This window comes from Malania oleifera, chromosome 12 (genome assembly GCF_029873635.1).
Source record: "Malania oleifera isolate guangnan ecotype guangnan chromosome 12, ASM2987363v1, whole genome shotgun sequence".
NCBI classification, from domain to species: Eukaryota; Viridiplantae; Streptophyta; class Magnoliopsida; order Santalales; family Ximeniaceae; genus Malania; species Malania oleifera.
In genome coordinates, this window is record NC_080428.1 from 5,674,226 (window position 1) to 5,687,661 (window position 13,436).

Sequence of the window (13,436 nt, forward strand, 5' to 3'; positions counted from 1 at the left end):
ACAGAGAGGTGTCTCACTCCAAATTATATAAACATTTCAGGAGCCCCAGATAGGAGAGTGGATAAAGCCCCGCAACGCTAGAGTTCGATAGTTCTACCCTACCTGAGGGGTAAGTCATGTTTCTAGCGTCAGACGAATTTTTGGGTGACGACCTTAGGACTTGTTTTTGGTTGTTTTAGGTTGTGTGTATGTATATGACAGTTGTAGTAAACTCTAGTATTGTGTAAAATGGAAATTTGATATGTATATGATTTTACGTTTCCTGCTGCTTAGGTATTGATATTGTATTTTAGGGTTACCTCTGAGTCCAGGTGGATTATGATTTATTGGGTTAATTATGATTTGACAGGACTTTTATATGGATACTATTATTATGAAAAAAAAATATTTGAAAAAATAAGCAGGTCGTTACAATAACTCTGTCCAATAAAGTTTTATAGACAGAAGTAGATAGCCTTCTTGTGATGATAGGAACACCCAAATATCTAAAGGGCAGGGTCCCTTCTTAAAAAGGGAGGTGATCAAGGATAAAATCTTTTTCAATAGCAATCAAACCAGGAAAGTAAACTTGGCTCTTACTAGGATTTAATTGTAGACCAGTAAGGGCAGAAAATTCATCAAGTGCATCCACCAGATAAAGAGCAGAATTAATATCCCTATGAGCAAATAAAATCAGATTATCAGCAAAGCAGAGGTGAGTTATCTTATCGGTTTGTGGAAGATAAAATTGGGTCTAGAAGTTCTTTCTTGAAGCAACTTACTTAAAGTCTCCATAACCATCACAAATAGGTAAGGGGATAATTGGTCCACTTGCCTAAGATCTCTTGCAACCTTAAAATACCCACAACGTTCACCATTGATATTAATAGAGTACTTGGGGGTAGAATAACATAACTTAATGCAATCTTTCAAGATGACTGGAACATGGATGGCCTCCAAGATATTGCCTATTCAACTCCAATCAATTGAATCATAAGCTTTCATCAGGTCAATTTTAATAGCAATTATCTTACCAAAGCCTTTCATGTGATAGTTGTGTATTAACTCTTGGCACAAAAAAAAAAAAAAACATTTTAAATTATATTCCTACCATTCACAAACGTAGCTTGATAATCACTAACCAAACTTGGCAAAAAAAATATTTACTTTGTTAGCCACCAGTTTAGAAATTACCTTGTATAAGACATTATAGTAAAAAATAAGTCTGAAGTTTTTCAAAGAATTAGCAGTTGGAGTCTTAGGAACCAATGATATATGAGTGGAGTTGATAGCTTTGAGCATCTTTCTAAAAGAGAAAAAAATTCATAATTGCCTCCACTACATCATCACCCACAACCGACCAAGCCTTTTTAAAAAAATGGCTGTTGAAACCATCATGACCTGGAGCTTTAAAATCATCAAGTTCCCTTATAACTTTAAAAATTCCATTTCTTCGAAAAGTCAGACTGAGGGCAGGGATTGAGGATACATCCTCTGGAAAGAGGGAAGAGAACTTGGATTGCTTGTTAATTCTAGGAGTGCTGGTACCCAAAAGTTTACCATAAAACTCAACAATATGATCTCTGATCAGTTCCTCTTCCTCTAATAACAAGACCCCTGTTTCATTATAGATGCTCCTAATAGAATTTAAAGCTCTTCTTTTCATTAAGGATTTGAAGAAAATTCTACTGTTACTATCCCCTTCTTTCAACCAAAGATTCCTTGACTTTTGTTTAAGGAGAATCTCTTCATGTCGGCTGTTATTGATAAGTGAATCCATGATGTTCCTTTCTTCCTGTCTAAGAGCAATAATAGTGGGGTCATCTTCTAGCAGATTTTGAACCTCAACCAATTTAGTTTGGACTTGCTTCACGAGGGCGTTGATGTTTCCAAACCCCTCTTTATTAAGCCTCTTGAGGGCTTTAAAGCTTTTAGCTTGGAAACAACTTTAAACATCAGATAGCCAACAATTTGCATTTTCCAAGTGTTAGCAATAATACTCAAGAAATCATCATTTTTAGTCTAGAAATTGAAGAACTTGAATATACTTTTCTTTCTCCTACTCTGATTATAGAATTTAATAACACAAGGAGAGTGATCTGAGACCTTAAGGGGGATGAAATCACAGAAAAATTAGGGAAGGATGCAATCCAATCAGCATTTACAAAGCACTTGTCTATTTTACTAGCTTTAAGATTGGAACCAAAACTCTTGTTAGACCAGGAGAAATTTGGTCCAGTAAATGGGGGTTCAATTAAATCAATGCTATCCAATAGATTATTTAGATCATTCATACCTTTTGTGTAACGACCTGCTTATTAAATTGATTTTTTTTAGCAAATAATATACTCTGAAGCAGCAGGAAGCAGAAATCATACAAACACAACCATAAACCATTATATACAGTCTCACATAATACTAGAGTACTACATGTTTCCAAAATATGTACATGTATTTGTTTCCCAAAAATACCCTCAACTAGCTAGGGTTTACAAAAACGTTCCCAAAATGATACTCACTCTCTGACAGGGCACTACAGACGCCCCTTTATTTACGAACCTGGTCTGCTCGCCTACCTGGATCACCTGAAAAATATTTCAACACTGGGATGAGCCAACGCTCAGTAAGAAGAAATATGCTATTACTAGTGTGTGGCAAATGAGCTACTGTATATATATATATATATATATATATATATATATATCATGAAATCTGTTTCATATAAGCATGAATAACTGAGTACATAAGTACAACACAAATAATAAAGTACAACACCCCTTTTCCCTATTGCTTGGCATAACAGTATAATGTTTATAATTCAAAATACTTCTAATGTATATAAGTAGGATCCCCGTTTCTATAAATCAATACTTAAGTAATAGTAACTGAAACTGTTCCTTGTGGCTATCTGTGTTATGACATGCCCCTCATGACAAGGTTTTGCGGCCCATAGGCCGGATTTACCTTGGCTGGCTAACTAGGAATAAATCACTGAATTCGGTCAGTTGACCTGCCCACCTTAACCCATATCTGGATGGGGAGCCTAACTTCTTCAAGGGCCTAGGTGGTCAACCGTACCACGTATTATCTGAATAGGTGGTTGCACTCATAAAGTAACATAGTGTATATAGCAATGGTACTGTGCTCTATAGCTGCAAGTCCAACAGGGTATGATATCGTATAATATATCTATATACATATCTATCTGTTTTAGCATGATTCTGAAGTAATCATAATAACCATGATGCTATATAACGTACTGAGATCTGAATAATCATAACATGGAACTGCATATTCGTAATACTGGAATTCGTATAATTATGGTACTGAAGTTCACATAATCATAGTACTTAAATCCGTAAAATCATGGTATTGAAATTTGTAAAAATCATGAAACTACAATTCGTAAAATATATTCCGTACTACATACATATTCACAAGCCACACCATACTTTAATACATAATTTTCATAAATAAATACACTGTATAATATTTAGAATTTTCCTAACATAGCATATTTCCCTTACCTTAACTCTGAAAAGCCCCTATTGTACTCTAGCCCGATACCCGCAGGGCCTCCTATACAACACCCTGAAAACGAATATTTGTTAGAACTAAACATCAGTATTTTTGTGCTTGTATCATTTCCTATAACTACCACAAGCCTGAATTTGGGATGATTTCCAACTTCGATTTCCCGACGATCCGCTCCTGTAGATGTGTAGAGAACTTCACCAGGAGCGTCGCAGTAGCTTTAGATTGTCGATCCGGCGACTGGTGGGGCTGGAAATGAAGAGAGAAGGGAGAGAGAAGAGGAGAGAGAGAGCGGCGAGAGAACTGATAAAAATCCCGGGTTTCCTTTACTTATAAGGCCAGGTTTGTCGACGAGACACGTCACCTCGTCGACGAGCCCTTCACAAAATTCGTCGACGAGAACCTGTATTCGTCGAGGAAATTTAGAGCGGCCCGAACTGTCCCTCGGTATTTTCTCGTCGATGAAGCCTTATGTTCATTGACGAAATTCTGAAGACCTTCGTCGATGAGACCCTGTGTTCATCAACGAAGCTGGGCAATTTCCTGAATTTATGATTATTTAATATTATCTCCAAAATGTAATGTCATCGACGAAGTCTACGTCCTCCTTATGTTTCTGGTTCTATTTCTCTCCCTCTTATTGTTACTAAAATGTTATAATTCTTCGGGTCACTACATTTTGCCCATTCCGTAATACTCCCAATTCTTTCTACTGGAGAATGAATTTCATTGAAGTCTCCAGTCAGAAGCCAAGGCATTCCATTGATAACCATAAATTGCAGATAGGACCCATGGATCAACCCCCACTTGGTTAAATAGGTAGTGTATTGACTGGTTACTACTACTCAGCATAGAGACCTTAATATATCTACTTTTCCACAAAACCCAAATTCTGCCCAATGGGCTAAACTGATAGTTATGGAGGAATTCACAATTTGGAAAGAGTTTAGAAGTTACCCATTCAGCACAATCCTCCTTTATTTTATGCTCTACCAAAATAACAATGTCAGGAGATTGGGCTAGTGCATAGGAGCCCACCTCTCTTTGTTTGGGGCTTCTATTTAAGCCCCTCACATTCCATGAAAAAATAATCATGGATCTTGGGGTTTAGATAACTCCCCACCCCCTTCCTTCATCCCAAAATTTGTATCTTAAAAATTATTTTTCTCTTCCTGTGTACTAAAGATTGCAAATTTGTTAGGAGATGCCCTTTTAGATTCCTTCACCACAAAAGTATTTTTACTGGTTTGAGTCAAGCTTTCTGCCACTGCTTTCCCTTTCTCTTCCTTTCTCTTGATCAAGGCTTCTTTTGGTGATCTTCTCTCCTTGGGATATGCTGGAACTGGGGCCTTATTGATAGGTTTAGGTTTCCACACCTCTTTGGGCTGAGGGGTGCAATCCTTGTGACCAAAGCACTTATACTTCATGCACTTGTCTAGTAGCCAACAATATTCCACTTCTACATAAAAAATATCTCCATGCCCTATATCAACTTCAAAACTAGATTGTAAGGGGTTGTCATAATTTATCTCAATGCAAACTTTAGCATAAGAAAGTCTACTTCTCTTCTTAGTGGCCTTATCCCATTACAAAAAAACTGGTTTTTAGTGATGAAACTATTAGTGACGGATTCAATTTCGTCACTAAAAGTGGGTATTAGTGACAGTTTTAGCAATTGTCACTAATACAACACTATTAGTGACGAAATTGAATCCTTCACTAATAGTTTCGTCACTAAAAACTAAAAAATATCATGGGAAAATATTTTTCGCGCAAGAATTATCTCGAAAAAAATATTAGCGATGATTTGTGCGGTATTAGTGACGAATTAGATTCGTCACTAAAAGAACATTATTAGTGACGATTAAATAACCGTCACTACTATTATTTAAAAAAAAAAATTATTTCACAATATTAGTGACGAATTTGAAGATTCATCACTATTAGCCACTTATTAGTGACAGATTTGTGAACCGTCACTAATACTTATTTTATTTAAAAGAAATAAAAAATTTTATTGCATAGTTTAGTGATGGATGTGAACATTGGTCACTATTAGCCAATTATTAGTGACGGGTTTGTGAACCGTCACTAGTATTTCTTTTAATTAAAAAATTTAAAAAATTTTATTTCATAGCATTAGTGGCGGATTTGATGATTCGTCACTAATATCACCTTATTAGTGACGGACTTGGGAACCGTTACTAATACTTCTCTTATTTTAAAAAAATGGAAAAATTTTATTGCATAGTATTAGTGACGGATGTGAACATTCGTTACTATTAGCCAATTATTAGTGATGAATTTGCAAACCATCACTAATATTCCTTTTAATTAAAAAATTTGAAAAATTTTATTTCATAGTATTAGTGACGGATTTGATGATTTGTCACTAATATCAACTTATTAGTGACAGATTTGGGAATCATCACTAATACTTCTATTATTTAAAAAAAAAAAAAAATTTCATAGTATTAGTGACGAAAATGAATTAAGCTACTCATTGGCCACAAGCTTACACTTGTTGGGAGTACTGGTAATTTGTCATGGTACAGAAGTAGGATGGTTGAGCTCACTATGTAAAATGCACATATATAGGACCTACTTAACTACATATAAATATAAAACTGATTAGGTTGAGCATTGATTCTATGGTAAGTGTGTAACATCCAAATCTGAAGGTTCAAAAGTTTGGAAATCTCTCCAAGTGTGGAGGTAAGATTGCACACATGATGTCTTGCACTAGGTGTTGCACAACATATAATACATATACAGGTGCATGCACACACAAATGCTTTTTATTGATATCTATAATTTTTATCTGTTTCTCACTTCTGTTTTTAGTTAAAATATTTATTTTCTTTTCTCTTAAGTTCACTTTTATGAATCAGTACTTTCTTTTTTGACACATCTCTAAACCTTACTGCAGAGTTTTTAAGACTAGTGGAATGACATTTCAGCTTTAGTTGAGGATAGAATCCTTGGCCAAAATGGACTGCATGTGAACTTTAGAATAAAAACTGAGGTATTGAGTTACCCCTGTAGTATCATTGTTGGGGTTAGTGGCCTGGTAGTTAATGGTTCACTGCCAAGTGGTTAAGAGGATGCTAGGTTACAATTTTAGAGTCATTTACATCATGTATTGATGCAGCGCATGCACACGCACTCAAGGTGAGCAACCCTTATTCGAAAATAATAAACTTAAATTCTATGGGTTTATGATGCACATAGTAGGTAAGTAATTCCCTAAAAATAAGGATACACACCTACTTGAAATAACTAATTTGAAATAAAACTAAAAGCAAATAAATTAAAATCAGTATCTTTTAATGAAGCATCTCTTTTTCCCACCATCAGGTAATATACATTCTAAAAATGTGCACATGTGTGCTTGTTTACTTCTATTCATATGCTGAATTGTGAATTGTTGGGAGATACTGGAACAGTATTGCATACTTTTGTGACTTGCAGGTTTGAGAAATGTTCTATTTACAGACGACATGCTGCCGAAAATTTATTAAATTTCTCCCAAAATAATCAAAGTCATTAACCATATTTGTAAGAATGATTATAGTGTGCTGAATGTTAAAACATTTTTGAAAGGATGAGTGAAGTTTAAATGAATTGTGAACTTCATCTCTAAATTTACTTTTGCATATGTTAAGTGAAAATTCTATCAGTAATATATGGACTCATTTGCATTATTTAATTATTATAGTTGTTTTTGAGTCCTAAAGAAGCCATGTAAACCTCAACATCACATTTTATTTTTTCATAAAACTATAGTTTGAAATAAATTGTTTGTGGGATGCATAAACACATTACATTATTTAATACTGATTATATGAAGATCTTTTGCACTAATAAAATCCATTAATTACTGATTAGATTATTCTGAACTGTTTAGTGTAAACACCTAGGTTTGAAACATATCTTTATGAAAAATGTCCTACTTATAGGGGAAATGCAGCCAAAATTTTTCAAAACTTCTATAATTTTGGAAAACATAATCCTATGGACTTTCATGCTTATCATTGTTTTTATTTTTGAGTCATAAGGTTGTCTTGAGCACATTTAACATCTGTATGACGCAAAAATCTTCTGAATTGCATGCTTTTGTGATTTGCAGATTTGGGAAATGTTCTATTTACAGATGACATGCTGTCGAAAATTTGTTAAATTTCTCCCAAAATAACCAAAGTCATATACCATATTTGTGAGAATGATTATCGTGTGATGAATGTTAAAACATTTTTGAAAGGATGAGTGAAGTTCAAATGAATTGTGAACTTCATCTCTAAATTTACTTTTGCATATGTTAAGTGAAAATTCTATCAATAATGGATTCATTTGCATTATTTGATTATTATAGTTATTTTTTAAGTCCTAAAGAAGCCATGTAAACCTCGACATCATATTTTATTTTTTCATAGAACTATAGTCTGATTGTCACGCCCTGAACCCGAAAATGGGCCCCAGGGTGTGATTTAGTAACCTAACTTGTCCCTATATCATACAATCGTCCATGATATCATATAATGCAAGGGTCCAACCCCGTAGGGTTCACATGTGTACCCTATCCGCAATCACATATGCCATATATGCAGGGGAATAATTCAAACTAATGCTTTCACAAAACCATACCAGAGTCTATACAAAATAAGAGTTAATTCCCCTAAATACATAACATGCCTTGGGTGTTTACATAACCCAAAATGACAACCCGGTAAAGGACCAATATTTACATGAGTACTTCTACACAGCTAACCAACCATCATGCTCCTGAACCACTAGGACGCTAGTGTCGGCTACTCGAAGGACCTGAAAAACATTTATATGATAGGGGTAAGACACCTATTAGTAAGGGAAAAATAGGTTATATTAGTGTGTGGATACATGAGTGTTATTTCAACAGCAAACATACATTTCACAATACCAATATTTTCACAAATATAGTTCTAGTATACATACGATACAAAAGCAATATGATCTAGTGTCGTCACACTCTTCGGCCAAAGCCTGATTGTCTAGTGATATTTCACACTCTTTGGCAAAAGTTAGACTGTTTGGTGGTATTTCACACCCTTCGACAAAAGTTGGTGCCCCCAGTAACTTGGCATAGCATAAGCCCCCACAGTGTTGAACCGGTGCAGGTTTGGTGTTCTCACAGCCAATCTAGTGGTATTGCGCACTCTTTCGCAAAAGCCGGACATCAAAGCCTGCGGTCTTATTGACTCGGTTCAATATCTCAGCCTACGACCTTTTAATCCAACCTGCTTCGATATATCCCCATTGGTATTATCCCGCCACAACATTTTCACAAAACTTGGAACATTTTGAAACTCACGTTCGTATATCTCATTTGAATAATTCACAGCCTACAATAGTTAACTGGCACGCTTTACTACAAAATACATCATTCAAATTCACTATCTCATTCCACACACATTTGGGTAAACAAACAATCACATATCAGGTATTCTAAAAATACAGTTTAAAATAATCAAAGGCACAGTCATCTCTATATTACAGTTTATAACAATATAAAGTTTTCCAATAGAAACAAAGATGATACCCGAAACCCCTAACTTTACCAAAAATGGTAAATCGAAAATCTTGTCCAAAACACGAACTTAATCGGTCAACGAGATGAGACCCTCAAAACTTAAAAATCAAGAACAATACTTCAATATATTCATAACTACTACAGATCTACCAAACCAGAAACAAAATCGGGCTCTTACCTCGATTTTGGATCAAAACCTGAAAATCCTCGAAACGAAATTTCGATCTGCTATAAATGTAAAGATTCCCCTCCTGATCCACGTGGTAACGTCGAATCGTTAATTTGCAGAAGAGACGGCCCGAAACCCTAGAGAGAGAGAGAGTGGTTCGAGTTCTAGGGAGGGAGAGAGAAAATTTTAGTTTACTTAACAATAAAGAAATGAATAGATGTTTATAACCCATTTGACCTAGCCAGACTTGTCGACGAGACGACATCCATGTCGACGAGTATAAGAAAGGAGCTCGTTGACGAGCTTAAGATTTCAGAATTTCCCAAACTCCCTTGGCATCCTCTCGTTGACAAATCTCTGAATTTCGTTGCCGAGCTATAGAAGGGACCTTGTCGACGAGAAAAGGAGCCTCGGCGACGAGCCCTGCTAGTTTTCCCTTTTTAATTTTCTTCCTTTTTCTTATTTATTTAATTCAAAATTCTTGGGTCAAGTTCTTACATTGATATAGATTGTTTGTGAGATGCATAAACACATTACATTATTTAATGTTGATTATATGAAAATTTTGTGCACTAATAAAATTCATTAATTACTGGTTGGATTATTATGAACTGTTTGTATGAACTCTCAGGTTTCAAACATATCTCTATGGAAAATATCCTATTTATAGGATAAATGCTGCCAAAATTTCTCAAAACTGATAAAATTTGCAAATTTAAAATAGTAATTTCTTTTTTTAACTTTGTCCGAATGTTTGCTTATTTTTTTTTATCAAATCATTGATACTTATAGTACGTATATGGTCAAAAATCGTATACTAATATTTTTTTTTTAATAATTCTTAATTTATAGGATTTGCGGTTGTCACACCATCAACACTATCCCACACACTACATAAGGATGCAACTTTTATTATTATTATTTTTTGCATATTTTTTTTGTTATCTGAACATATGAGATTCATGTATAAAACATTTGAAATTTGTATAATGTATTTGTATTTGATTTTGAATTACAATTTTTAATAATTTATGAATCTTTTTAATAATTAAGGTTTAATGTTATCTACCTAAAAATGTAATTACAGATTTTCATAGCAATTAATAATTTTGAAAAAAAGTATTAATTTTTAATTAATTAGTGACGGTTTCTATAAATATTAGTGAATGGTCAAAACCATCACTAATACTATACCGTATTCTGTAACCGTATCTGTTTGTAATCGTTCCACATGGATCTGATACTATATACATATATACATATATACTCTTTTACTGTTTTCATCATGTTCCTAAAATTACCATGGTGCTATCTTTATGTACTGTAAATACTGTAATCTCTGTCTACTGTATCTGTAGCATCTTGATGCTAGCTCTGTATATCTATCTGTATACTCTGTCTATGTACTCTGTATGTTATGGTAATATGAAAACATGACATGCTATAACACTGTACATACTGTTCTGTATAAAACTGTAATATATATATACTGATATGGGTAAAACTGTATACATGTATATGTGTGTATATATATATATATATATATATATATATATATATATCCGTATCATGAAACTATTCGTATGAAAGTTGTATATGCATATAAATTTCTCTTTATAATCTTTGTGCATTCAGTATAGTATAATACATTATAAAAGCTGTATAAATTCTTCATCACGTGAAAATCTACTCGGGCCACACAAGCATTTAAATTCATATTCTGTAAATACTATATAATAAACTGGTATAAATATATGTCCATGAAATCTCTAATAGCATTATGAAAACTCCTAGCATAGCATATTTCCCTTACCTTTACTTTGAAAAGCCCCTATAAAATTCTGGCTCTATACCCGCAGGGTTCCTAGTTCAACTTCCTGAAAACACAATTTCTCAGAACAAAATATCAGTATTTTCTTACCTACAACATTTCTTATAATTGAGGGAAAGATAAATACTGAATAAAATGCCTTACCCTGAGATTGGGACGAAGTCCAACCAACTTTTTCAATGATCAGTTCCGACAAACTTGCAAAGAATTTTGCCAGGAGCGTCGTGGTAGCCTCAGATCTTTGATCCAATGAGAAACAGGCCCGGAAACGAAGATAGAAGAGAGAGAGAGACAGAGAGAGAGAGGAGAGAGAGAGAGAGGCACTGAAAATGATAAAAAATCTCGATTTTCCACTATTTATACTGAGATTCATTGACGAGACATATCACCTCGTCGACGAGTCCTTCATTAAATTCATCGACGAAACCCTGTATTCGTCGACGAAATTCAGAACAACCCATATCCGTCTCTCAGTATTTTCTTGTTGACGAAACCCTATACTCGTCGATGAATTCTCCTGATGCACTCATCGACGAAACCCTGATTCGTCGACAAATTTCTTGGCAATTCCTTAAAATTATTATTATTATCTCCAAAATGCGATGTCGTCTACGAAAGCTCCGTGTTCGTCGACGAAGTCTACTGCCTCCTTCTATTCCTGTTTCCTTTTTCCTCTCTCTTTAATTTTTAAATATCAGTATTTTCGGGGTTGTTACACATCTATTTATTGAAAATTCTAAATCAAAATAATCAATGATTGTGGGCTGGTTGGTGAGGTTGGTGGCCGCCGATCTTCAATGTCAATAGAAGCGATTGGTTGGCGCGGCAGCCGTCGTCAAATTTTGTTGCCACCGTCAAGTTTACTCTTCAACATCCCCCCTTTAAACTTGACTCTCCTAGTTTTGTCATTCCGAGCATTGTCTTCAATCTCACAAAAATTTCATGCTTGAGTAGCTTTGTGAAAATGTCAACAATCTGATCATACGTTCTACAAGATATCAATTCCACTTCTTTATTCTTGACATGCTCCCTCATAAAATGATACCAAGTATCAATATGTTTGCTTCTTTCATGGTAAACTGGATTTTTGTTCGAGTTCTTGGTTTGAATTATTGATCCATATTAAAGAATCTTCTGCCCCAACTCACACCACCAATGACGCGCCGAAAATGTCGAACTTCGACGACCCAACCCCTGGCTCTGAATCTCCTCAGCAAATCCCCAATCAGCACAGCAACAGAGCTCGATCAACAGTGGGAAGTCGCCCAACGATCTAGGCTCTATGCGCTGCCCGAGGGTCGCGCCGTGACCACGACCAAGGTTGAGGCTTGTGTCGTTGCCGCCGTCGCAGCTGATTTGCATTCGCGAGAGCTAGGGCGAAAGGGTTGAATTAAAAAATAAAATTATAATTTTTCTAAATATAAGCGGAGATTTTTGAAATTTCTGAAATTGCTGAGAGAAGGTTGTCCTTTTGAAATTTAGGAAAGATTCTTGTCTTTTTATCAAATTACAACAAAGATTAATGCCTTCCCCCCAAAAAAATTTCATACATACATACTCATGAGTTTTTGAAAACACTCATATGCTCATTGATTTTTCAACACTAAACATTTATAACTTTTTTATTATTGAAAACGATACAACATATAGTCTCGCTTACATATTTTTCAAAATTACGCACATGCACACAACATACTCATTGATTTTTAAGCGTGCATGGAACACACTAATTGTTTTAAAACTCAAGAAATATTGATTTTACAAACATTTAGAAGTTTGTAGTTAATTAGCTCGAAGAAATTGCACTGGAAACAACGATAAACTAGCAATTTTAGGCAAATGTGTTTATTTTTGGAAATTAATAAATTTTTAATTATAATTTTAAATGTTTATAAATTGTATTTTAGCAAATCATTTAAATGACCCAATAAGTTTAAATAATTTTTTTTTTCAATTTTTTAAAAATTTTGGAAAGAAAAATGAAAAGAATTTGTTGGAAAAAAAAAATATTTTTTTTATTATTTTTGATGGGTGGAGGCCCGGAGGGGACACTCAGTCACTACTTGTGACTGAAACTCAGTGAAAATTGTACTCAATTGTAAAAACAATTAATTTCAATCTGAAAAGAAATACAGAGGAATTCAAACAAAATCTTTCTCGCTCACTGGTTATTCACCTTCTCTACACCACACAATACATTGCACACACACACACATCTATTTATAGAAAATTCTAAATCAAAATAATCAACGATTGTGGGCTAGTTGGTGAGGTTGGTGGCTATCGATCTTCAATGTCAATAGAAGCGGTTGGTTTGCGCGGCAGCCATCGTCAAATTTTGCTGCCACCGTCAAGTT

General features: G+C 34.5%; 1 protein-coding gene across 1 annotated transcript; it reads right to left on the reverse strand.

The window, feature by feature from the left end:
- Nucleotides 1-505: 505 nt before the first annotated feature.
- LOC131144973 (uncharacterized) lies at nucleotides 506-2,273 on the reverse strand. Its single transcript, XM_058093976.1, has 4 exons — nucleotides 2,086-2,273; nucleotides 1,381-1,925; nucleotides 815-947; nucleotides 506-656 (listed from the first exon to the last, which is right to left on the reverse strand). The coding sequence occupies exons 1-4, from the start codon at nucleotides 2,271-2,273 to the stop codon at nucleotides 506-508; spliced, it is 1,017 nt and encodes a 338-aa protein (XP_057949959.1).
- Nucleotides 2,274-13,436: the final 11,163 nt, after the last annotated feature.